The sequence below is a fragment of the Homalodisca vitripennis genome, chromosome 7 (genome assembly GCF_021130785.1).
Source record: "Homalodisca vitripennis isolate AUS2020 chromosome 7, UT_GWSS_2.1, whole genome shotgun sequence".
Lineage (NCBI taxonomy): Eukaryota > Metazoa > Arthropoda > Insecta > Hemiptera > Cicadellidae > Homalodisca > Homalodisca vitripennis.
Genome location: NC_060213.1, coordinates 125,185,856 through 125,211,705, shown reverse-complemented (window position 1 = coordinate 125,211,705; position 25,850 = coordinate 125,185,856). Strand labels below are relative to the sequence as shown.

The window sequence follows — 25,850 nt, the reverse complement described above, 5'->3', positions numbered from 1 at the left end:
ATGCTTGTAAGTTTGTAATTTTGTAATTGAAGAGTTGTTTTTTCGTTCTATCATGTTTGTTTCTATAAATTTCTATTTTTGTGTTCTTCATACTGGTGTGGTCGGTATAATCCCAAAGTACCTTATTTTTAACTACTTATGGATTATCTACAAACAGCATAAAAGTAAGCTATAAATTGACAGAGTTGATTGATGAGATTAGCCGGCAATTTTAGTACTTGCCCACTTGGATAAATATGTAACGGTCTACACCTTCTAGCCGTGCACGTGAAATACAGCCAATGCTGCAATTTCATTTTTCTTGCTACAATCAATTTCTCCTTACTTTACAATACAATTTTTCATGCTATAGTGGAACAGCGCCAGCCTGCCTATTTACAGGACTGCAATGCATGTACAAAGTACTGTCAGTATCTGCTTCCTCTATGTCAATTTAGACGCTCACGCTAGAGCTAGATGGCTAGAGCTCGTTTGGAGGAAGTCTGCGTTATTTGAGGTTAATGTAATGTTTTTCTAGGAATATAAACTAAAACATTATTTTGCTCTTCAATTAAAAAAATATTTTATATTTTCTTGTTAAACATCTGTTGATTATTTATACATAATGGATGACTCATCAAATTCGCAACTGCAAATTCGTTTTGTTACTAAACAGGAACAGTAAGTAACCTATATTTTTTTGTTATATAGGCTAGTTTAGCACAAGTTTTCAGTATTACTGAGTGTGTCATCAAGAATTTTTATAGTTTAGTAAATGTTTACTTTAGCCGCTGTACAATATTTTTTTATTTTTAAAAAGGGAAATGCCTAAAAATGACAAAAATAACAAATTTGGGAGGGACCAGAACTTATTTTGTAATCTCGTAAAAGATGCTGGTAGTCGAACCGGCAAAGAGTAATGCCTCAAACGATCAGTGCGGACTACTTCGATGCTGTCCCATGCTGATGGCGATGAAGTATAAACACCCATCGAGATATCGATCAGTAACATATATAATTCCAAAAGGCTGATTATTAATGCTCGAGAGCTAAAAATATTAACCTAAGCACATTCTACACAACAAGGCAATGTAGAAGTGCATAAATAATTTAAATCCCCAGTACAAAATACAGTAATCCGTCTATTCTGACACAATAAGTGGTATAAGTTAATATATATTGCACTCACAACACTAACTTTTATATTATTTACATACATATACATATTTATATTATGTATGACAGAAAAATCCACTCACTAGCACCATGAAATAAATAAACAATGATTATATTTGTGCAATTGGTCATACAACTAAAACTAACCAACCAGGAATAGCTGCATCGAGATGCCAAAAGAACTTGCACAATTGCTAACAACATAATTATTAATCAATGGCTCATTAATTTTGTGGTTTTCCAATGGCTCATTAATCCTGTGGTTTTTGTAAATGGAAAAACGATCAATAATCTTCACCATGGAGATAGAAACAATGAATAAACCTATCCATGGCCAGGTAGAAAAGGTGATCAAAATGATGAAAAACAGGACAAAAGTACAGACAAAAATTATATTGAAACGCAGTTGGTTCACATCTGATCAAGTTCTTATGTGTTTCTTTGACAACCCAGTTGGGTACTTTGGGATTATACCGACCACACCAGTATGAAGAACACAAAAATATAAATTTATAGAAACAAACATGATAGAACGAAAAAACAACTCTTTAATTACAAACTTACAAGCATTTCCAGGTATTGTGATCGGTATTGTCGCTGTTATCTTATCTTACTCGAGAATCCCGATTACGGCAGGCCGCGTGGCATCACATGATTATTTAAGTTTTTTGCACGGTACGTAATTGCCTTTCCATTACAATTCAATTTATATTTCTGATCAGCCCCTCTAGAATTTGATATTTTACTGATAGGTACTATCTCGAGGGATGTTTTTCTTTCGTTGACATCAGCGCGAAGGTGCTGCCGAAGCCCGCGCTGATGGCCGGAGGTACTCGCATTTTGGGTGGCAGAATGTGATCAAGAATAAAAACAAGTTTTGAGTGTTTTTTTTTTTCAATAAAGAGTTTATGATTGTTTTTGTTGAATTTTTGTGTTTGGAGAAATGTAGGGGTAAAACACGGAAGTACAACAAAGCGACGCACCAGCTGAACGGGCGGCGAGACTCTGCAATCACGTTATCTACTAGACCGCTCGACTTTGACCTCTGTCTGAGGATGGGGAGGGGTTTGCGATAAGACAATTCCTGTTTTATATTGACGAAATATTGTTCTACTACGCTAATCTAGTAATCAGTAGAAGCAAAATGTCAAATAACGATTCATGTCTGTCAAATAACGATTCATGTCTGGGTGTGGTCGGTATAATCCCAAAGTACCCCCAGTTGATATCGCCTCCTCTTATACCTACCCCTCCTTAGTTTGTTACCCCCCCCCCCCCCACCCAGAAACCCAGATTCCTTCTGGTTCACAAAATTGATGGAGTAATTGAGAACTAATATAAACTTAAAACACTAATAATTATTGCGCAATATATGGTTTGCGGCTGTCTAAGTTCTTTTTTTTGAAAAGAAGCTATTCTATTTTAAGACATTGTTGAACGTAGTTTTACATCTCTTTATGTAGCCTTACGTGACTAAAGTAAACATTATCCATTAGATTACCATAGATACTGTCAAGATATATATATATATATATATATAAAAAGCATTTCAATAAACATTGAATCACAAAAAGTGATGGTTTTTGAAAATTGTTCTTCTGTGGCATGGAAAGTTGAAGTTTTTTGCGAATCTGGTGTTGTGTTCGTGTATCTGGGCGTTTTGAGTGAGCCCCCTTGAGCAAGAAGAGATGATCACCTGGCGGGTTTCTAGCTTGGTTGGTGGTATCTGTAGAAATGGTCTTTACCGGGCCTGTGATACCGCTTCCACTGAGATATAGCTTCTGAGGATTGATTTCTTGAGGAGAAAGTTTACTGAAAGTTTTTAATTGAGATTCCAGAGTCACCAATCTACACTTGATTGCTCGGTTAATTCAACTTCAAGATTGTTTGCTGTGATTGGAGGTGTGTTGATGAATTTACCACTAACTAGAAGGTTCCTACTGACTTCGGTGGTACTACCGTTCAGTGAGCGTGAAAGTTTAGACTCAAGAGTAACAATTTTTTGTTCATATGATTCAATGATGCGGAGTTGTTCGTTGAAAATTTTTTGTGTCTTAATGATTTCTCTTTATCCAGTTGCCTAAAAGAAGCATCGAGTTTAGAAAACATCTCTTCTTGATTGTTGACTAGTGTGTTGTACTTTATGATAAGATCTTTTAGTTCAGCTTCTTTAGATTTTAGTGCGAAAGACAGCTTGCTATTTTCTTTTTTTAGTTCTTCATTTTCTGCCAGTAGCTTGGAGTTGATCTTCGCAGACATGTGAAGGAGCTCTTTATTTGCGATGTCTCTGCCATGGTAGGAAGACACCTCATTCTGTATTTCTTCCAGAGATTTCTCCTTCGAATTAATACTCTCAGGAGATTGTTAGTCATATTTGAGTTGCGACTCTGAGTTTGTTCCATCAAGTTGCAGGTGGGGCAAAGCCAGGGTTCACTGGGGCACTTTGAAATATCATTATAGTGCTCGTGTGACATTCCCATGCACTGTCTGTGGAACCAGGATGAGCATTCGCCATCGCAAAAAACAGCATCCTCATCGTTATACCGAGTTGACGCAAAGAGGGCATTGCAATGTCCTCATATATGATACCAATAAGAAATAGATCTTCAATAAGAAATAGGAAGATATTAATAAACAATTTCTATATTTCTGCTTAAACTGTCTTCAGGAAATAATATATGATAAATAGAGCTATAAGAATATATAAACATCAACACAGAAAACCAGATATATACATTCTGTAAGTCTGTTTAAAATCTTCATATTCATTTATGTAATTATTTAACACGTTCACGACGACGGCAATTTTACGTGTTGTTACATATTTAGCAGTCATATATAACGCAAAATCTTCAAAATAGGCGTAAACGTTGTTTTCCATAAAACTATTCTATAATGCATTTTAGGTTGAAAAACAATGATAAAATGTATATGAATTAAAACCAGTGTGTCACCCATGGCACACGATGCCTATACATTGCCCTTCGCTTCAATGGGCGTCGTGTGTCACCGGTGACACACTGTTTTACTGAACCTAACCTACTCTATGCTACGATCTGCTGGCGGGTGGCGAGCCACATCACTACTTTCCCGCGTTTTTCCTTGTTGTTCTCTTCCCGCGCAATCATCAAGCTAACCTAGTCACTCACTTGCGGCTGCTCAGTGCTCTTACTTCTTCAGGACAGCTTGTGTTCTGTTTATCACAATTAGCTCAGTGCTACTGTTGTGGTGTTTTATATTGTTTATATTAGTTGTTATTGTGCAATTTTAATCTTAGCTTGGGAGATGGATGACAGTGACATTGAGAACGCTTTGAACGATTTTGATATAAATGAATTAACTGATTTTGAGTACTCAGGAAGCGAATATGTACCTTCGTCTATCTGCTCTGACGACAGCATGGCAGAATCTGTAGATGATATGAGTGATGTGGAAGATAACCCGCTACCTGTAAGTAATCAACAGCTTGTAAACATTGACATTGTAGCTAATCCTCAGCCCCCCCAGATTGTGAATAATTTACATGCTGAAAATAATCCACAAAATGATCATCACCCCAATAATGTTGAACCTCATAGGCCTCAACGACAAACTGAGATTGTAAGAGTTTGGGGAGAATGCACAGAAACTGTTAAGCAGTTTCCATTTACTGGAATATCTGGCTTACAGCTCAATGTTGATGTTTCTGATCCTATGTTGGTTTTTGAACAGTTTCTAAATAACGATGTACTGGACCTTATTGTGACGGAAACAAACAAGTTTGCAGATCAGTTTTTGACCAATAACGATGTAAGCCGAAGGTCTATGATGTGTCACTGGCTTCCAGTTGACAGAGACCAAATAAGGCAGTTCTTAGGTATTGTAATGATAATGGGTATGTGTCCTTTACCCCACATGAGATTATACTGGTAAAGATATTTACAAAAAAGACCTGATAAAAAATACAATGAACAGGGACAGGTTCGAGAGTATTTTGAAGTGCCTTTATTTTCACAAAAACGATGTTGTTGATACAGTTGAACCTAGGCTTTCTAAAATAAAGGAGCTAACCAATTTACTGAACACTTTGTTCAAGAACATATATGTTCCTGGGGAAGAAGTCGTCATTGACGAGTCGATGGTGCCTTGGAGGGGAAGACTGATCTTCCGCCAGTATAACCCTAAAAAATCCCATAAATATGGAATAAAACTTTATAAAATATGCACAACATCTGGCTACACACAAAAAGCCATACCTTATTTTGCGATAATTTCTACAACAGTGTTCCTCTTGCTGAACAATTACTAAGCAAGAAAACCTATGTATGTGGAATACTGAGAGAAGATCGACGAGGTAATCCCAAAGAGTTGTGTGCTGAAAAAATGAGGAAAGGGAATGTGCATGCGAAAGAGAATGAGTTTGGGGTTAAAGTAATTAGTTGGAAAGACAAACGAAGAGTTCTGATGGTGAGCACTCGTCCAGAAGATGTCGATAACCTTATACCAACAGGAAGGCGCAACCGAAGAGGTGAGGAAGTACGGAAACCATCAGCTGTACTTGCTTATAATGCTGCAAAAAAAGGTGTTGATTATTCTGACCAAATGTCTGCATACTACACATCTCTAAGAAAAAGTACAAAATGGTACAAGAAGGTAGCAATCGAGCTTCTGTTGGGTACATGTGTAGTCAACGCTTATGTAATATTCAACGAACATCGGCAGAAAAAAATAGAAATGTTACATTTCAGAGAATCACTGGTAAAGTCACTTATAGCACCAGCCGTAGCACCTCAGTAACCTGTTCGGAGGAGACCATCGCAGAACCACAAATTTTTGCAGAGACCAGGACCAGCACGATCGTCACGAAAACGATGCCTGCCGTGCTACGTGAAAATGAGCAGTGAAAGGGGAGCAAAAGAAGCATGAAAAAACTCTAAGCGGGTTGTAACGTATTGCAGTGGGTGCTCAAATGAACCTGCCATGTGCCTTGAATGTTACAATGCGAAACATATGTAATTTTATATATCAAACATAAAATGTTGTAGTTGTTTTCTTCATAGTTTTTTTAACAATGTGATTGGTTATTTTTAAATACACATTTTTATTAATACTACTGAGACTTTGCGTACATTTTTACCTCGCAACCACAATCACTTCATATAAGAGAAAACACCATGCTAACTTTTATTTTAACCGTATATATTAAAACAAACATTATTATGGTAGGCGTTGAACATAAAACATGGCCTTAAACTCTGGCGTAAGTTAACAATTCATCATAACAACGTATAGCGATAGTGCGTCACCCGTGCCACACTTCGCCCAGTTGTAACCTATAGAGTGCGTCACCGGTGACACACGCCGGCATTCTGAACGAAGCAGCGTGTGTCACCGGTGACGCACGTCGTCGTGAACGTGTTAATACTTTTCTATATATCATCGGAACTGGGTGTCTAACTCAGCCACGTAAAAAGAATGAATGTTAACAGTTGTTTATGGCTCTATGAAACATTCCAAATATTTCATATGGTACAAACGTATATTTAGTCTAAAATCAATTTATTTACCCTATATGTACATTTATTGAAACATTCTTTTGGTTCAAATAAAGACAAATTCAAATTATTTCTCAACCAAGTGATATCAGACTGATATTCTAACTTTATTTTTGCTAGGTATGCTGTCCCAGATGCCCCATTTGCAGTTCAAGCGAACATTTCAACATCTCAGCTGAACACGCTTGTCAATGAGCTCATCAAAGGTAAGTAAGCGTGTATTCATCACTTTTTTCCACTTCTTTCTAGTTTTATATTTTAGAAACTTCTTCAAGTGCACTGTACTCACTGTTACACACGCCAACTGTTTCTAGAAAACAAAAATTCCGTTCATTCGAAATTAATGTAGGTCTGATATGTCATATTCTACAGTGAAATTTTTTTAATACATTAGGTAAAGTTAGGTCATAACAGCAAATTTTGGTAAGTATGTTCACAAACCAACGCTATAACAGTGCCTTTGAAATGCCTTCCAAAAATTAACCAAATTTTTCTTCATCTTCAATCAGGATAACTTCGGAAAGTTTCTTTGAGTCTTCCCAATATTTTTCCTGCTTATTAATAATTGAAAAAATTGCGATTGCTATCTCTTCTTGGAAAAATGTCAGAATAAGAACTGGTTGTTAACATTGCTGGTTAACTTTGAAGCTGTTTCCTAGGAGGTTTCACTTCAGATTGGTTTATATTTTCCAGTTGAACCTACACTGAAGACAGCAAAATCCGATAGGTTACTTAAATCTGGGGTTACGCTGGTAACTCTATGGATGTTCGGAAGCGGCATATCATTAATTCAGTTGCTGGACGAGACATAAAGGTGTGTCACCCTTATCTGCTTTGACTGGAGAGGCTGGTACAGAGCTTGCTCCAGGAGACATGACTGACAGTAATACCCAAAATCCTTCTTCATGGATGTCTACTGGATGCAAACCCTACCTCCAATCTTACCCATCCTGTCGCTCCAGAAGCAGCGCAAAGGTCCTGTTGGGACTAAGAGCATTTTTCTAAGTTTCTTGTCCTAAGATAACAAAAACATCTTTGAAGCGGTGAACATAATATCCATTTTGACCTTTCGTTCCTCTCCAATTGTTCTTGGTTGATTGGGCGTACTTTGTATGTGTATGGTTGCTTCATAACGTTGGTCGAGTGGACTGGATATACTCCTTGGCCTTGAATTTTAGGAAAAGGATAGAAAGGAAAACTTGCACTGGCATGGTAGTTCATTACATTTTTAAGTTGTGATTTGGGAAGCGTTATGTTACTGAAAATCCTCATACTTGTGAGGCAGTCTTTTGAACAACCCAGTTGGCAATAGGCAAGAGACAAGGAAGGAGTAAAGGTTGGATCTGTAAGATGTCATTATCTTGGAAAAGTAAATCCAGATGGGTTCTGGGGAAGCTCCTCGTCCTGTTTAGTAGACAGTGGTGTTAGCCTTACGAGCTATGGGCATAATATATCTTGGCCAGTACAGCTGGACATACAAGCTCCAAGGACAAATTATAAATACGGCCATCGAGTGAATAAAGTTAAGAACTTCTTATCAGGAACATATATGTAGTGGATCTAAGTCTCAATAATCTTTTTGTTTTTAGAATCCCAGAGTGCAGTGGAGAATGCAGTGGAGTTCGACTTCATCGTGGCGGGAGAGCTAGTGCGGTCTCGACTGGGCGAGCACGTGAGTGAGCGTGGGGTATCCTCCGAAGGTGTGGTGACTGTGGAGTACGTGGAGAGGCTGCCGGCACCACAACCCTCTGACTGTCTGCTGCACGATGACTGGGTATCAGCTCTCCACGCAAGGGACAAATGGTACATCAACACGGCCTTCATTGTGTATCACAGTACACTTTGCAACAATATAAATATATTTTAAATATTTTAATAGTTGCCATTACCCCAATGAGACAAAAATGTTGTCATTCTTGAGAATACTTCTTTATGGTTGTTATAGTACTATAATCATTTCAAAATCCACAATTTAAATGAAAAATAGAACCAGTAAAGTTACTAGATCAGAACAGTTAAACTACGTTTTAAATAAAACAGAACATAAACTTAACTATAATTTTTTAACGTTTAAAAATTAGGCAAAAGTTATTGAGAATTGAAGATTTGTGAAGTTTTTACGGCTGCTTCAGATATTATTATATATACCCTTTCTGTAGGAGTGGTTGATCAAATTTTTAAAGTACATTTGTCATACACTTTATGTCCGTACAGTATATTATTATTTTTATATTGTGCACCACATCCATACAATATTCTTTTTAGCACTAACTTGAAGAATCATCAAGATCATTCTTCTAATTATTATTTATGAGCGTTTCCTAACATTTTCAAATAAAATGCATCATAAAATTTAATAAAAACTATTAAACAACTAAAAATATTAGTTTGTAAATAAAAAAATCGTTGTCGTAGGGGTAACTCTCTTTTAAGTACTCGATTAATAATAAATGATAGTAATCATCATCATAGATGGATTGTTGTATAACAAGTACTGTAAGGATACCGTACAAGTAATGTAAGGATACATGCATGGTACTGCATTTTTAGAAAAACTTATAAAACACACTTTTTAAAATTATTGTGACTATGAACCCATTAGCCTCTATTTTTTAAAAATTTGGGAATCACTTACCAAAGGTTAAACTATTCATAGGACTTTTTATTTTTCAAAAATTTGCTTTTTGAGAAAATTTTGACTTAGATTAAAAAAAAACTTTATAACAAAGTATGTTGTGTTGCAAATCAGAAGAAAGAGCATTTAAAACTAAGTAAAAGGACACTACCCCCATGTGTCCAGATCAATTATGAGAAAAGCTACGTTGATTTCAAAATTATTGGTTATGTATTTTTGGTGGATTTTGAGAAACTTTACATAGCTATAACTTGGAAACCAATTGGGATATTTGGACAAAATTTTACTGTTTTTCTAATTTATGTGAAGACAATATTTGTACCAAACTTCATCTAATTCTGAAAAGGTCAGGTTTATTACCCTGTGTTGATTTGATATGTCATGAATGCCCCAACAGTTGTTGACATAATAATGTTGAATACTAGCTAAACGATATGAAAGACTAATATAAGATAATAATATATAACAAAATAATACTTTGCGATGATTTTGTAGTAAATTCAAGTGAATTAAGTATAACTTCAAAAAGTATATGAAACTATGAGTAAACAGTATATGAAACTATGAATTCATTTTAAAAGTAGAAAACCTCCCATTGTAATAAATAATAGTGGAGTATCAGTTTACAAACTAAGTATGTGCACATCCCTGAGTTTGTAACATGCTAATAATTAATAACGTTTATGAGATATTGTATGATGTATAATTTTATAATAATATTAGTTGTAAAGACCAGTAATGTATTCGTTTTCAGTCATGATTAATTTTCCAATTCCATAACAGTTAGATTCACTCAGCTGATTTACTGTTGCAGGATCCTAACTGGTTGCTATGACAACACACTTCACCTGTGGACGATGAAGGGGAAGCACAAACTGACGATCCCGGGACACACGGCTCCGATCAAGGCCGTTGCCTGGGTCAGTGTCACCGACACCTTGGCGTCATTCGTCAGGTACGCATATAATAATAATAATCTTGATTTCTCTTTATAAAAGTTTACAAAAATATGGACAAAGTGGCAAAAAATACTTGTAAAAAATCGTTTCATATCTATAAAATATATTAAAATTATGAAACCGTAATCAAAGCTACTGCTGTACCCTACAGTGCAAAATTGTTCAAATACTTATGTTTTTGTTAAATTATTATTCTAAAACAATCATAATGGGATTGATTAACAATTTTAAAACCTGTGTTGTATCACAGAAATATTTAATAATAATTGTAGGTGATAAGTACCTGTGTTTTTCTTTCTTTGGCCACGGTTATTTATTTTTACACTATAAACCCTTGATTGCTTTTTTATTTTAAGAAAAATAAACTAATGCAGATACAGGTACTTCAAACCATTCTCAAGTGGAAAAGTGTCATCTCGTGACAACTAACTCAGTTAAATTGTTATAACAACTCATTTTTAATACACACTTCAGAAAGATAAATGTACAGGTATTTGATATTTTGTATTCAGATAAAAAATTCTGTAATCTAAGTTACTTCTATGAGATACTCTCCTTCCCTAACAGACAAATTTAGGGGAGTTAAAAATGTGTAAAATATGTGGTATTATGGAAAAGATGGATTCTGATACATCTAATGTGACGGAACAGTGCTTCACATGACCAGACGGCCATGTTGTGGGAGTGGAGTGTGGCCGCAAACGCGGTGGAGTGCGTACACGTGTGTCGAGGCCATGAGCGAGGCCTTGAGTGTGTGGCGGTGGACACTGAAGGCAGCAGGTTTGCGACGGGTGGCTGGGACGCTCTGCTCAAAATATGGTCCGCAGGTATGGGTCAATGTCATTTCTTCTTTTCCTTTTTAGCAAACTATACTTGATATCTGTTATATATTTTTTTAAATGCTGTGTTTTTACATAATTCAAGATTATTGTTTTATCGAAAATGTTAATTGAATAAACTTTATAGTTTCTTTTTTATTGTATAGTGTGGGAAAGAGTATTATGATGGTAAAATATAAAATTTTGGTGTTTTTGGAAAAATGTGTTTTGTTTATCTAACCATAAAATAGACTGATTTTGACTAAAGTTGGAATGGAAATACTATACAGTTAGTGAGCACTCTGATAGGTTATTTTCATCTTTTTAAATTAAATACACCCAGAAGACCAAAATGTTTAAAAAAATAAAAGATTACAATTCATACAACAAAATCGTTAAATGCTGTACATAATTTCACCAACTACATCCCTCTAAAAGTTCTCTACTTGATTATACTTTGGTTAAAAAATAATTGTAACCCAGATACGGACATTTTACTGATGGTCTGATTGTAATGAAAAGTAGTCATGTATGTCACATTAATAAACATATCTTTATCAAAAATTTTAATTTTTTATCGTTTTTTAAAGCTGTGGCAATTTTCATTCATTAGGTATATATAATTTTTTTAATTGGATCACATTTTTGTGAAAATTATTTTAATAAATGATTTTTACTTGTATGAAAACAATGTGAAATTCAATGCAAACGAGAACTTTTTTAAAGTATCGTAATTTTATATTTTAATGTATTGCTGTTCGTTACTATCTCAATAGTCATACACGTTTTGACCTGTTTGTTGAATATAAACAACCAATGTAATATTTTATGTGAATAGTAGCTATAAAATTAGTCATTATTTTTGTACAGATTAAATAATAAATATTTTTTATGTTTAGGGAACCATTACCATGTCTCAATGTAGATTTATAATAACACATCATAACTCCAATAACTATAATTGAATTAATAAAGTTTGGTCTTTATTTGGCATTAACTATTAATTTGTAAAACATGGAATTGTAGGGATGTTTTGAAATAAAGTTTTGGTAATTGACATCGCTCACTCTGCGCAGGTATCCACTCTGCGTCTGACCAGGAAGACGGAGAGTCAGCAAGTAAACGTGCCAAGCGAGACGGCTCCAAGTCTCAGATCAGGGTGAGTATAGGAGCTAGAATGCTGAAAGCCTGAATTTTCTTGCTTCAAATACAATTTCAAATCTTAACCCCTTAACGGTTTTAATTTGTTTTATCTAAAATTATGTTGTTTTGATGTTTTTTATAGAGACAGGTTATTAAAGCTTAAGTATATACTTTTTTTTATTCAAAAACACTATTTTTATTGTCTTTTCAAACTTTTGTTAAATTATATATTTTTTCTACTAGTTATTTTTACTATCCATGTCCATGTCATCATCACGTAAACAAAACCAATCGTCTATTTGTGCGTAGGATATTTGTTTAGTACAATAAACATTAGAAATAAAACTATAAAATACTCCAGGACACGTCTGACATGCAACAACACGCTGTAGCTGTCTGCACTGTGTGACTACAGTGAACTCACCAAGGTGCAAAAGTGAGAGAACCAAGGAAGTGCTGACATCTAGTAGAAAACGCCAGAACTACTTGCACGACTCACAGTTGTCATAAAATGCTTCTTGCGCAATATTACAGCAGACAAATAGGAACAAAATAACGATGCGTAATATTACGTCAGTAGCACAATTATACGCAATCGCTATGAATGTAATATTACATAAAAAACATGAGGTGATTTTTGATTCTTGATTCTCAAATCTGCATAGTTTTTTAGTCAAAAATTGATTTAAATAAAATCATCAATAAATTAGTTTCTATCGTTCTTAAACTCTTGGAGACCAGCCGATAACACTAAGAGTAATCCAAGAATACAATTTTATTTTAAAGAGAACTACAGAGGTTCAGGGAAATTGCCATATATTGAGATATAATTCCTATATATTGTCTACATTCTACTCTCATTTGATGGATTATAAAAAGGGTTTCCAGAATATATGTACTTTGCAAAAAATATGGTTATGTATTTAAAATATAAAACGTATTTCAAGCTTATATGTTTGAAAAAATACAAACCACTTGTAGCTACACTAACAAACATTAAGATATAAACATACATTTTTATAGAACTTATTGTACATATACACACATTACATGGTAAATAGAAATGAACCATTGTGTGTTTACACATGCAGACACATGCGATGCATGAAAAGTAATACATCAAAAACACATTTTACAGATTGGTAAATTGTATACTGCCAATGAATTTTCTCTCCGAAAAGACGTGCTCCATTGCCCGTAGAATGTAGAATATATAAATTCTGAATCAAATATTTTGTACAAAATCATAATATTTCTTTATTTTGGTTGACTGCCTCTAGATTGTTCATATACTGCTACTGGCCTCATGGTAATAATTCTTATCATAAGTGACAAGTGCTGCATCGTGATACGGAGATTCTGAACTCTGGCAATAGAATTGCTGGGAGGTGAATATGAATGTGTCATCATGCAACCAAATTGTTGAAACACTTAAATCGCTACCATTCATAAGTGTGATATAGATAATTTATACATTAGATAAAGATACATTGGTATAGATTTTGGAACAACCATATTTTGTGTCTATTTTGAAAGTTGAAATTAATGGTTAGTACGCTAAAAAAAACAAAGAAGATTTGTTTACGTCATTAATTGGAGTTAGGATCATAGAAAAGTGGAGTCAGGAGTGCCGATGGCCGAGCGGTTTAAGACTTCAGACTTTAGATCTACGTTAGAGATAGCGCAGGTACAAAACCTGTTTGTGACCGAAACACTTTTTCAGTACCGTCCTTATTCTGTATCAACTCTCCCCCTTATTCTGTTTGATAAGATCCTCGCACAGGCCAGTGGAATATTAGAACAAGCAGAATAGGACTTAATAGAGGATCAGTTCTTGGTTCTTAACTATTGATTCTGTTTCTTTTCCCAAAATCAAGGAGATGCTAAGACATTTTCACTTGTTGATATACAGACGCCTCTGCTGACGCTGAAAGGGCACAGGGAGGCTGTCTCGGCAGTGTGTTGGCGTGGCAGTGACAGTGTGGTGACCTCCTCCTGGGACCACACCCTTCGCTCCTGGGACCTGACCTCGGGCACTCTCACCTCGGAGCTTTGTGGCAACAAGAGCTTCTTCGACCTCCATGTCTCTCCACTCACTGGACTTTACCTGACAGCTTCTGCCGATAGACATGTACGCCTCTACGACCCCAGGTCCACAGGTCAGTACAGTTCCAATTGTATCACTTCCAAGAAGAAACCTTATCCTTCAAGGGATTTAAAAATTTTAATCTTCTAGATGGTTCATACCTTCAAATGTAATGTACGCCTCTACGACCCCAGGTCCACAGGTCAGTACAGTTCCAATTGTATCACTACCAAGAAGAAACCTTATCCTTCAAGGGATTTAAAAATTTTAATCTTCTAGATGGTTCATACCTTCAAATGTAATCTGCACTAGGCATAGCAAAATCCAATGTCGTCACTGGCATTTATGGGTTATCCAGTGGATGTCCAAGAGCCAATGTCTAGATTTTGGGTAAGGTATGATTTGATTGATAGGTGTACTTTAATTAGTGAGATGATTGTTGGAGTGGGTTTAGCAAGACTAATTATGTGGAGGCACCTTCTTCGGCCCGCTTTTATCGGAATAGAGAAAACCTCTGAGTTGGCATGAGTGAGTAATGTCTAATGTCCCTCCTCATGGTGGTTGTACTTCAGGATCTCGGTGGGGAGGCGGACCCAATCCCCACTTTTATCTATCCTGAATATCTTGTCACTACAAAAGCCGTACAGAATGCCTTACGAGTATAATTCTTAGCAGATGAATTTTTTATTTGCTGTGTAAAATATTTGTGAAAAAGTACCCTTTTATAGCACAAATTTCATTTATACGTACTGTGGAAAACTTAAATCTGTTTAAAATTTAACAATCTTAAAAAAATCTCTTCTTAACTCTAGAAGTGGCAGTGCCAGATATCCAGCCCGATTATGTTGTGTCGTATTACGTTATTTTTTAAGCAATAAATATTTGCAGTTGTGATAACACCCATATATTTTTAACAAGGAAGAATCAAATTTCTCATCAATACTGTGTTTTATTAGGTTTTATAACATTTTTATCTACATGTATATGTAGGTTTTTTGTCTACTTTCTTATCAATTAAAAATAAATGTATTTGTACATTTTTGTAAATATAAGTTAAAAGTGTAAATGTGTATTTAAAAAGTCATATAAACTATATATTTCTGAAATCACCACTAAATCTTCTATAAAATGTAGAATGTAATACTAGAATGGTTTCTTTATGTGCTTAAAGTCAAATACAAAGCAGAATCCGAGCATGACATTTTATTTTAATAAATTTTTAATTGTTTTTGGTGTGTCATAAACTTATAAGAAAAAATTTTTCTGTATAAAATATTTTCTGTGCTCTTTTATGATAAAATTAAATATGATCAGGTTGGGGAATTGGTTGAGGTAGTAATACAGGGTGTCTATAAAAGAACTCCGGGGTTTAAAAAATTAATATTTTTAAAACTATAAAAGATAGCAACATTTGATCAATTCCTTTGAAACAAGCAGCTCAAAGAGTTTTACTCATACCAATTGGGAATGTTTCTCTCAACAGTTGGCAGCACTGCGGAGCGTTGACCTTGAAATGACGTAGCGGCTGCGGCAGGCAGTCAGTGTCGTCTGGACTGCCGCGCTATGGCGACCCCTCAACAAAAGGCTCAGTGTGTTATTTAGCTCATAGAAACTAATTCTGTTGTTACTGTACAAAGAAACTTTCGACGTAGCTATGGTGTTGACCCGCCTACAGACAAAACAATTCGTCAGTGGTTAAGTGCGTTCAAGGAAACAGGAAGTGTTTTGAAGCAAAAGTCGCCGGGTAGGCCGCGTGTGTCTCAAGAGAATGTAGACAGAATCCGAGCTTCATGCACTCGAAGCCCTAAGAAATCGGTAACAAGACGCAGTCTGGAATTGGGGTTACCAAGATCAACAGTCCATAAGGTAATTCATAAAAGACTTCGTTTAACTGCCTATAAGATTCAACTTTTACACCATATCAAACCGGCAGACAAGGTTAAGAGATTCGACTTTTCTGTTTCCATGCTGGCTAAAATTGATGAAGATAATGATTTTTTTTAAAGTGTGGTTTTTAGTGATGAAGCTACTTTTTATGTGAACGGAACTGTAAACAGACATAATTGCAGAATTTGGGGTTCACAGCCGCCCCATGAGTTTATTGAGTACGAACGTGAAACGCCCAAAGTGAATGTTTGGTGTGCTCTTATGCATGACAGAGTCATAGGCCCCTTCATTTTTGCCGAAAGGAATATCAATGGTGATGTCTATTGTGACATGTTAGAGGAGTATGTTTATCCTCAGTTGGATGACATTGAGGCGGAGAAAGGTTTAGTTTACTTCCAACAAGATGGGGCGCCGCCACACTTCAGTTTGCGTGTGCGTGAGTCACTGGACGCTCGTTTCGGTAACAGGTGGATTGGAAGGGAAGGACCATAGATTACAATAAGACCAAATAGATGGGCTATGCCTATCTTGCCAACATTGGGGCAGGTGAAGCCAGGTCCGCCATGTTGTCGTGGGATAGAAACTCAAAACTACGCTCCGATTAGTGTAAAAATTCAGTTCTCCCGTTTCAATCAACTCGTGATTTACCCTACTTAGAATAAAGAAAATACTTTGAAACTTTGTATGAGTGAAGTCAATAAGCTATGGATGCCTGTGATATCATTCAAATGTTCAAAAAAATTAGTTTTGCAATTTAAATAATTAAATAAAGTCGAGAATTATGTTTACATTTTAAAACTTGACATAAAAAAGTTAGTCGGCTGCCACTTTTGCCGTTTTTTGGTCAGGCAAGTTTAAAAACGGTGGAAAATGTTGTTGAATAGTTGAAGTTTTCAGAACATATTTTCTTTTTTAATTAGCTCTTATGGTTTGGCCAGAAAGTTATTGTTTGTGAGCCGTTAGTTTACGAGTGCCGCGACCGCTTGGAGCTCAACGCTCCGTGCCGGGCCATCTGTTTCCTCGTATCGTACATTATAGCATATTATAAAAAGTGAGTAGAATACCCTTTATTTGTACTTGTTTACAGTAATTACTTCAAATAAAATCACATAAGTTATGTAATTAAGGAAGGAATTCAATCTGAGTCAATACTCTAAACTAAGAATAACTAATAGTATAGGAGCTAGCAACGTTTTCGAGAGAGAATTTCAGGTCAGCTGAAATTTTGATATGCTGTCTTTCTTGCTCTTTCGGTTGGAGTCCGGGCTATCTGGCTGGCGGTAGTGCTTGCGTTTAGTAATGCGCATCTTACCTGCACAGGTAAAAATCCTGGAGCGCTTCGGCAAATGGACAACATGGCGTCAGTCTAAAGTCACATGTTTGTTTTGTGTTTGTGTTATTTGTGATGTTTATTTATTAATTTTGATACAATCGCCAGTGGTAAAATGAAATGTGTTTCTGTAAAGGACATTAAGATAAAATCATTCTTTTCGTGGTTGATAAACTGAAGAAGTGCCAGGAAGTTTTGAATATACGTTTAAAATATAAATTAAAGTACCATGACATTGAACTGCCTACTGAAATAAATGAGACAGGTGATTGGAGAGAGACAGTTTGAAGTGCTTTTTTTTAATTACACAAAACAAACATGTGACTTTAGACTGACGCCATGTTGTCCATTTGCCGAAGCGCTCCAGGATTTTTACCTGTGCAGGTAAGATGCGCATTAATAAACGCAACCACTACCGCCAGCCAGATAGCCCGGACTCCAACCGAAAGAGCAAGAAAAACAGCATATCAAAATTTCAGCTGACCTGAAATTCTTGTTTTAGAAACGTTGCTAGCTCCCGTACTATAAGAGTTTATTTGCTATTTATTTTTTGCATATATACTATAATATGAGCAAAGTTTGTATATGCGGGTAAATTATTAGATGAGGGAAACATGACTTTAAACCTTATAATCCTTCAGCTTAAAATATCCCAAAATACAATATCTAAAGTTTATGTTTACATATTGTAACAAAGTGTATAAAGGTTTAATAAAATATTTTGTTAAGTCTGTAAACATTTATTATACAATTAGTAAGGCAATAAGTAAGATTTATAGATGAATTATAATAAAGTATGGAAAATTACTTAAATGTACAATAAAATATAGTTTCAACTCAGTTAATTAATTGTAACTAATCTGTAATACTCAGTTGAGAAGAGGAGGAAGTTTTAAGTCATATATTATAAATGTTAGTTTATTGACCTTCGTTTATTGACGCTTTATCAAACAGTCCGAATTCTGAGAAATTGATCCTGAAGGAACAATCTTCTGGTTGAAAGTTTAATTTTTCCTTTTTATTGAAGCATCCAAAAGCAACACATGACATAGGCATTGTGTGTTTGTGAAGACAACATCATCCACAACATAAACAAGTTAAACAAGACTAAACAACAAGATGTTTAGCAACACGCCGGAAGCACACGCGTCAGTAAGTGGAGTGTATAGCAGGTCACTACAGTAAGCTCGACAAGGGCGAAGTGAAGAGCGGGGGTGCAAGTCGACGCTCCTCAGTAGGGTGACTCACGCCCGCGCCGCCATATTGTTGAGTATTAGCCGCTCCGCAGTGGCTTCACCTGCGAGCACCCAATGTCCTATCTATTGGTCTTATTGTAATCTATGGGAAGGACCTATTCCATGGCCACCAAGGAGCCCTGATATGACTCCGTTGGACTTTTTCTTCTGGGGGCATATCAAGAATCTTGTTTATGCGGAGAAAATTCGAAATGTTCGCCATCTCAGGGAACGAATAGTGAATTGCGTGGCGTCCGTTCCCCCAGACATGCTCGCCAGGACATGGGAAGAGGTAGAATACCATTTCGACGTGTGCCATGCCACTAACGGAGCTCACTTTGAACTTTACTAAGTTGTTAAAAAATCTTGAAAATGTAAGCTTTCTAATCATGTATAAAACATGTATGTACGTTTTTTACTTTATTAAAATATTTTGTCTTAAAACCCCGGAGTTCTTTTATAGACACCCCGTATACTAACAGTTAGTCTAAGACAACCCTGCCACTACAGAAAATGCACATTGTCACCTCTAGGATTAAACACTAACTACAGTGCTGTATTGCGTAAAAGTAACAAAAAATTAAAAACTGTGCGAAAGTAATGTGTAGTGTCATCTTGTGTAGCAGCTTTGATCTGTGAAGGAAACAGGATTTTTCCGGACATTTGCCATTTTTCAGTGAAACAATAAATCAGTAACACTGTTTGTATCACTGAACGATGGGAAATGTCCAGAAAAATCCTGTTTCCATCTCAATCCTTCCATCGTCAAAAATAAACTTCAAACAAAGAAGCTTTGATCTGTTGCAGAGGGCTCAGTGGTGAAGAGCACTTTTACGTCACACTCGCAGTGGGTGCAGACTGTGCGATGGTCGCCAACAGACGAACACCTCTTCATCTCCGGAGCCTATGACAACACTGTCAAACTGTGGGATTCACGAAGGTCTGTAGTATACCATCTTTTATTTTACAAAGATTAACGTTTTTACAATGTAGAGAAAACATAATAATTTTAGCTGTAGTAATTCGTTTTTAGACATAACAATAATATAATACTTTTAACGATTCAATTATTTTGTATTTGGCTTTTTCTTTCACATTTATGTGTTTTAATAACCAAACTAACATACGATCGGAAGACCAAATACCTGTCAAATGACTTTTTATTTATATTCATTAAATTTGTATAAGTGGCAATAGCCTAATTTAATTTAATTTAAATAAAAATTGAATCACAAAAAGTATTTGCTCCGCCTGGACTCGAACCCGGATCTGTGGTGTAATGGTAGCACATTCACCCGGCAAGTGAGAGATCCGGGGTTCGAGTCCCAGTGGAGCAAGTACTTTTGGGATTCAATGTTTATTGAAATTAAATTGTAATACTTTAAAAATATATTACAACCTATAGAGCAATTGTGTCAAGATTGCTAATAATTAGCAAAGGGGTGATTTTGATTATAGATTTCAAAGTTGCTCAATTCCTTGGCTCCTTCTGTACAAAGCCTTTTTGCAACAAATCATGTCGGAAGAACAAATATAAATAAACACGTTTATATTGAAACAAATATAAACAAGTACAGTTGTGTAAAAAATAGATCATTACAACTGAATTAATAATTTTCATGTAAAAATAATGTGTCATAGACTGATGAAACACTTATTAGTATTGCTGATTGCACTTGGAATGATTTAATTTAGTTTCTAGTGATAGTCTTAAATCCATTTATGCGTCTGATCCATCTGTTTCGAAACCACTAAATATAGTTCAGTTCTCTCGAGATGCCAATGAAGTTGACATTCTGACTAATGTTGCAGCCCCAAGGTGCCCCTGTATGACCTGATCGGCCACGAGGACAAGGTGCTGTGCTCGGATTGGTCAGTGGCCAAGTACATGATGTCCGGAGGAGCAGACAACACCTTGCGCGTCTTCAAGAGCAAACAATACAAGTCGTAACGCAAAACGAAGCTGGAATAAATATTAAATCTTTTCAACATATTTTTTAATTCCTTACGGTCCTTTTTTTAATTTATTTTATAATGTGTCTGTACTGTTTTTATTTTAATTTAAGTTTAGGTTTGGCCAAAACAATCATTAATAATTGTAATATATTTGCAACTATATATTTAAGTAGATTGATAACGAGTTTTATTCTGTGTTCAGTAAAAAACGTCACTGATGTTTCCATAGTAGATTGATAACGAGTTTTATTCTGTGTTCAGTAAAAAACGTCACTGATGTTTTCATTGAAGTTTTATGATTAATACAACTAAACCGTTTAGATCGCAATATCACAAAAACATATTTTGTTTTTATATTTAAAATAATTATTTTGTTGGTTGATAATTATCATTAGTTCCTTCTTTGCTAAAATACAAAGAAAATACATAAAGAAAATTCCAATTTCCACTTTATACCAAATGGTATGACATTATTTTGAAGTTGTAATGTTTTAGTATAAAGACAAACCCTTATGAGAGATATTATTCTAAAATTACTGGAAATGTTAGTATTGTGTAGTTTAAAAACATGTTTTGGTTCAAATATTAAAATGTTCGTTTTGTTACAAAGTTTGTGAAATTACATTATGCCCTTTTACCCTTTTGTATGTGTGAAATTTAAACGGGAAATATTGATCAAAAGAGCTAAACTAAGCTTGTTATGTATTGGATTTGGGAAATACCCTCTTTAGACCCTAGTTTAAATTATATGATACACAATTTCCACCTCAACATTCTAGGCTTTGTATTTCACATTTTACACAATTCTAGAAAATTTAGTTTGAATGGGGTGTGTTCATTGTTTGTGTAAAAGCGAAATTCAATATTTCTAAAACAAAAATTGTAGTTAGCTTGGTTTTTAGCCCTCTGCTGACCAACACCGATCTCGTTGGACAGTTAAAGTCATTCAATCGATTTTGCGTTTGGAAAATTTTATGTTAACATTTCCACCAACGGCAGAAAATTGTCTTTAAAATCGCTTCTGTTATTCCTGTGATAGCATAATCCTCTACATACTCCCTTCCAATTTTGTACTGCAAAGCATTTTTATTTTATATTTTTTTATTACATCAACTGAGGTTATATTGTCTGTCTCAAGAGACAGTTATTCACTTACAGGACTCATATTAGAAGAGGTTACAGGGACAGACAATCAAGGAAATACCATAATTTGTGTAATAAGGTTTATTTAATGTCACAAAATTCACTTAGATGAATTTTTTTTTATAAACAAGTAACATTTTACAAACAGGATATTACTACACAAAATAATGTGTAAAACATTTCAACAATTCGTATTTAAAACAAATATTATGTATACAATAAAAAATTCAAAAAATATATATTGAACTATATTGTAAATTATTAAAAATATAAAGTACAAATTAAAACTCAGGTAAAATATAGATTAAAATCTAAAATCACACATATTCAAGGAATGTAGTATTTTTAACAGATTTTAAATCACTGAAAATAAATAAGATTAAAACAAATTCTTAGAGGTAGGTCAAGAGTTCATAACGATTTAATGAGAGACCAGCAAAACTGAGTCAAATGGATTACAAGCCACAATCACGAACACAGATATTTAGTCTGATTATGACAAACGGTGATCATGTTACTTTCTTATCTTTTGTAATAATCAAAATTCAACTGATGATCAATTACTTTGGACAAGTTAGATAATTTTCTTTCTCATATAAAACCAACTTCAAACAAATATCTGGTTCTCTCTCATTTCAATTACTGTAACTTCTTCAGGCTTCAGAAGTTACCTCAAATGGTGTCAATAATGGATGTGAAAAACTTTTATTAATTCCTTTTATCTATTAAAATCTCATAAAATATAAAAAACAAAATATTGTACAAGTAAACGGCTATGGTTTTCAACTCATGGACTTCGCTCAACTGGCATTTAAAATTTGATAACGATTCTCAAGTGGTTTCAAAGCTGGTATGCGATTTAAAAATGGATTGACTTTTACATCAATTTTACTCTATAGTAAAATTTGAGCAAAGCTACGGTTATCAGCTGTTTCATAGTAACAGGTTTTAAAAATCTCTTCTCCTCAGTAAATCCAATGAAAGTTGTCCATGAGCTAGAAAATTTATTTATAAGCAAATGATCCAAACAGATCTGTCCTTAATATACTTGAAAGATCCTCTGGCAGCTGAGTACAAGTTTTAAAAAGTTACAAAACCCTAACTTTTCCTGTAAGTACAAAAAAACATAATTCACCCATTACTTGAAGAAGTCATCAGCAATGACAATGTTTCCGGTTTTAACTGTCATCCACTAAACGAGTTTATGGGTTTTGCTGGCTTCATTGAAATATAATTTTTAACATTTTGACAATCTTTCAGGGTAACTTTCTTTTTTAATCAAAAAACTTATATTTCCATTAATTTACAGGTTTGTTTCTAACACATTCCATTACTAAAATAGCTTCTGTTACAACCCGTCCATTCATTAGAAGTTTATTTTGTGACTTGAAAATTTTTAGGAAGCACAAATTTTACTTCTTATATCTACAAAGTATGGCGTGTTTATTACAATATTCTATAATCACCACATTACGCTCTATTGACAGGCCCAAGTGAAGAATATGCTACACTCAAATCACTCCTCAAATGTAGACCACAAAACAATTATCTTTATGTACCTTGTACCTATTACACTATAGGCTCCTGTTGGGAAATTTGGGAGTGTCAATGGTTTACTCTTCCCATGCAGAAGGATTAAATATATTAGTCTAGGAGCAGAAGGCCAATTTGCACTGTGTAAGCACATAACCTAATTTTTGTTGAAATGTATAACGGAATTTTCCATTAAAAAAAGGTCAAAATTGGAAGGTATCAAAAGTGTTAAAAAATGAAGTTAGAATTATTTTCTAGGATTATATTTTTCATACCTTGATAAACTTAATACTGACCGTAAGACAAATAATAGTTATATAATTGTTACACAACTAGATAAAGGGAGTAAAAGTCAACACCTAAATACCTAATATGGTTTTCTGACAATGATTTTAAACACTTCCCATGCCATAGACGGATATATTCCAATGACCAAAATGCCAAGCACTGTTTTATCCGAAATTATACATTGTCTGTTGGAGAATTTTTAGTGTACAAACAAGCCTTTGGAATGGCAGGTGCACACTCTGCTCTGTGCTTATCGGGGTTAATTATATTTTTTAAGTATTTTTTAGACAACCTACATTGTGCGGGGGGGGGGGGGAAGCGCCCTTTGTCTAACTCCATCAACCTGCACGTTTGTTTTGCACTTCCTACATTGCCATAACCAAATACATCTATTGTCTGCTCAGATGATAAGATAAGATGATAGACCTTAGCTAGGAAACCTTAGACAAGTAGTTTTGTATAATTTTTCAGTTTTATTAGATTGTACCATGAATTTGAATTTATATCAAATCGACAGTATGGTAAATAGTTATTTTTAGATTTTGATCTATAAACATGCTAGTTTTAACTAAAATGTCCTGTTTTATATATTTTTGTGTTTACCTCTTATAGCACATTTATAATAAAAATTAGCTTTGAACTTAAAGAAAAATATATTTTATAGATGTTTGGCGTTGAAGATTTTGGAATTCATTAGTGACATGCAAAGGGTTAAAATTTATTTACGTATCTTACAGTTGGTTAAGTGTATCAAGAAAAGAAAAATATGATATCATTTTTTTTTTAACCCTATAGATACATTTCAATTTTGACCTCCAAAAAACTGTGTGGCTGATGAATAATTTCTGTTTAAAAGAAATTCATCCACTGATTCCAAGAAAAACCAGGTTGTGTTCCTATACAGTACACATTAAGTCTCCCCTCCTGGACTATAAGGTTCAAATTGGTAACTAATTTGGGAACTAACTAAAAAATCTAAAATTTAGCACAAATTTTTGTTAACACCAAATACTTATATAAGTTGCAAAAAAACTTGAATAAAAAAACACTTTGAATTGATATTGAATTTATTTAGATTTGTAGTTTTAACTTGAATTGGTAGTTGATGAAAAACGTATTATGTTCTTATATATGTAGACAGTAACAATGGTATCTCCTCTCCATAATAATCTGGAGAAATCATAATTACAAAATATGATAATCTGACATTACATGTGTCGTATACTTACTAATATGACGATTTATTCCTAAACTACTTAGCTTGCATCAATAGTACAATGGCAGTTTCTTCATAAAACTCAATCCTTCCCTGTATTTTACTGACAATTGTATCGTAAGACATACTTATCAATATCGGGAACTCTTTTAGATTGTAATTTACGTTCCTCAATTAACCTAAACCAAAAACTATTTAACTTTGAATTAATATTATGAAGCTACATGACAAATCTTATCAATCTGGGAGCAATAGGAACTACATATCTTAACTTTACAAATAAAATCGCTTAAAGTTATTGGTATATTAGTCATACTTAAACATTCAATTTCTTAATTTATATATTCAATATTCAACAGTAACAATAAAATGTATATTTTTTACTTAACATTTTTAATTATCTACCACAAGTTTTAAATTCTCTAAAAATACTACAGAGAGCCATAAAAAAATGTTTGCAATACTAGCTAAAAACCTGACATTCTTCAAAGGCATTTAAATGCAAAATAATAACGGACTGAAGAAGTCTCTTTTAAAAGATCAGATTTAAAAAAAACGCTAGTCCTTGTTATTATTGCCTCCTAATACACAGGTGTACATATATATTTCAGTCAAATAAAATTTTAATTGCTGTAAGAGTAGATGCACTTAACTGGTTAACATTGTAAATATTTTACATAGCTAAATTATGTACGATTTCAGTATTCACCCGTAAAGAGATGTTTACACTATTAAACTTGTCTAATTGAAAGGAATATTTAAAGTTCATGACTAAAAATGTGTTTAAAGCTCTGCCAAAAATTTGTCAGAGACAAATAGTTATCTCAATAGAATACATCATTCCAAAAACATTTTCATGCAAAATTATGAACTTTGTACATCCCAGAAATAGTGGACTGAGAATTTTGAACTGTGTTAAGTCTCAATTAGTA

General features: G+C 34.4%; 2 protein-coding genes across 2 annotated transcripts; both read left to right on the top strand.

The window, feature by feature from the left end:
• Nucleotides 1-432: 432 nt before the first annotated feature.
• On the top strand, nucleotides 433-20,771 carry LOC124366261 (ribosome biogenesis protein WDR12 homolog). The gene is made up of 9 exons (XM_046822658.1): nucleotides 433-660; nucleotides 6,810-6,895; nucleotides 8,279-8,492; nucleotides 10,139-10,279; nucleotides 10,935-11,110; nucleotides 12,178-12,260; nucleotides 14,157-14,403; nucleotides 19,590-19,722; nucleotides 20,595-20,771. Exons 1-9 carry the CDS (start codon nucleotides 605-607, stop codon nucleotides 20,731-20,733), a joined length of 1,275 nt encoding a protein of 424 aa, XP_046678614.1. The 5' UTR covers nucleotides 433-604; the 3' UTR covers nucleotides 20,734-20,771.
• LOC124366262 lies at nucleotides 15,676-19,444 on the top strand. The gene is made up of 2 exons (XM_046822659.1): nucleotides 15,676-16,701; nucleotides 18,896-19,444. The coding sequence occupies exons 1-2, from the start codon at nucleotides 16,479-16,481 to the stop codon at nucleotides 19,132-19,134; spliced, it is 462 nt and encodes a 153-aa protein (XP_046678615.1). The 5' UTR covers nucleotides 15,676-16,478; the 3' UTR covers nucleotides 19,135-19,444.
• Nucleotides 20,772-25,850: the final 5,079 nt, after the last annotated feature.

Bases quoted from the DNA above. Each gene is read 5' to 3' on its own strand.
- LOC124366261 (XM_046822658.1), top strand. From the start codon at position 605: ATGGATGACTCATCAAATTCGCAACTGCAAATTCGTTTTGTTACTAAA. The intron at 6,896-8,278 runs GTAAGTAAGCGT...TTTTGTTTTTAG, and splicing joins TGTCAATGAGCTCATCAAAG to AATCCCAGAGTGCAGTGGAG. The intron at 10,280-10,934 runs GTACGCATATAA...GTGACGGAACAG, and splicing joins ACCTTGGCGTCATTCGTCAG to TGCTTCACATGACCAGACGG.
- LOC124366262 (XM_046822659.1), top strand. From the start codon at position 16,479: ATGCATGACAGAGTCATAGGCCCCTTCATTTTTGCCGAAAGGAATATC. The intron at 16,702-18,895 runs GACCATAGATTA...ATCTATGGGAAG, and splicing joins CAGGTGGATTGGAAGGGAAG to GACCTATTCCATGGCCACCA.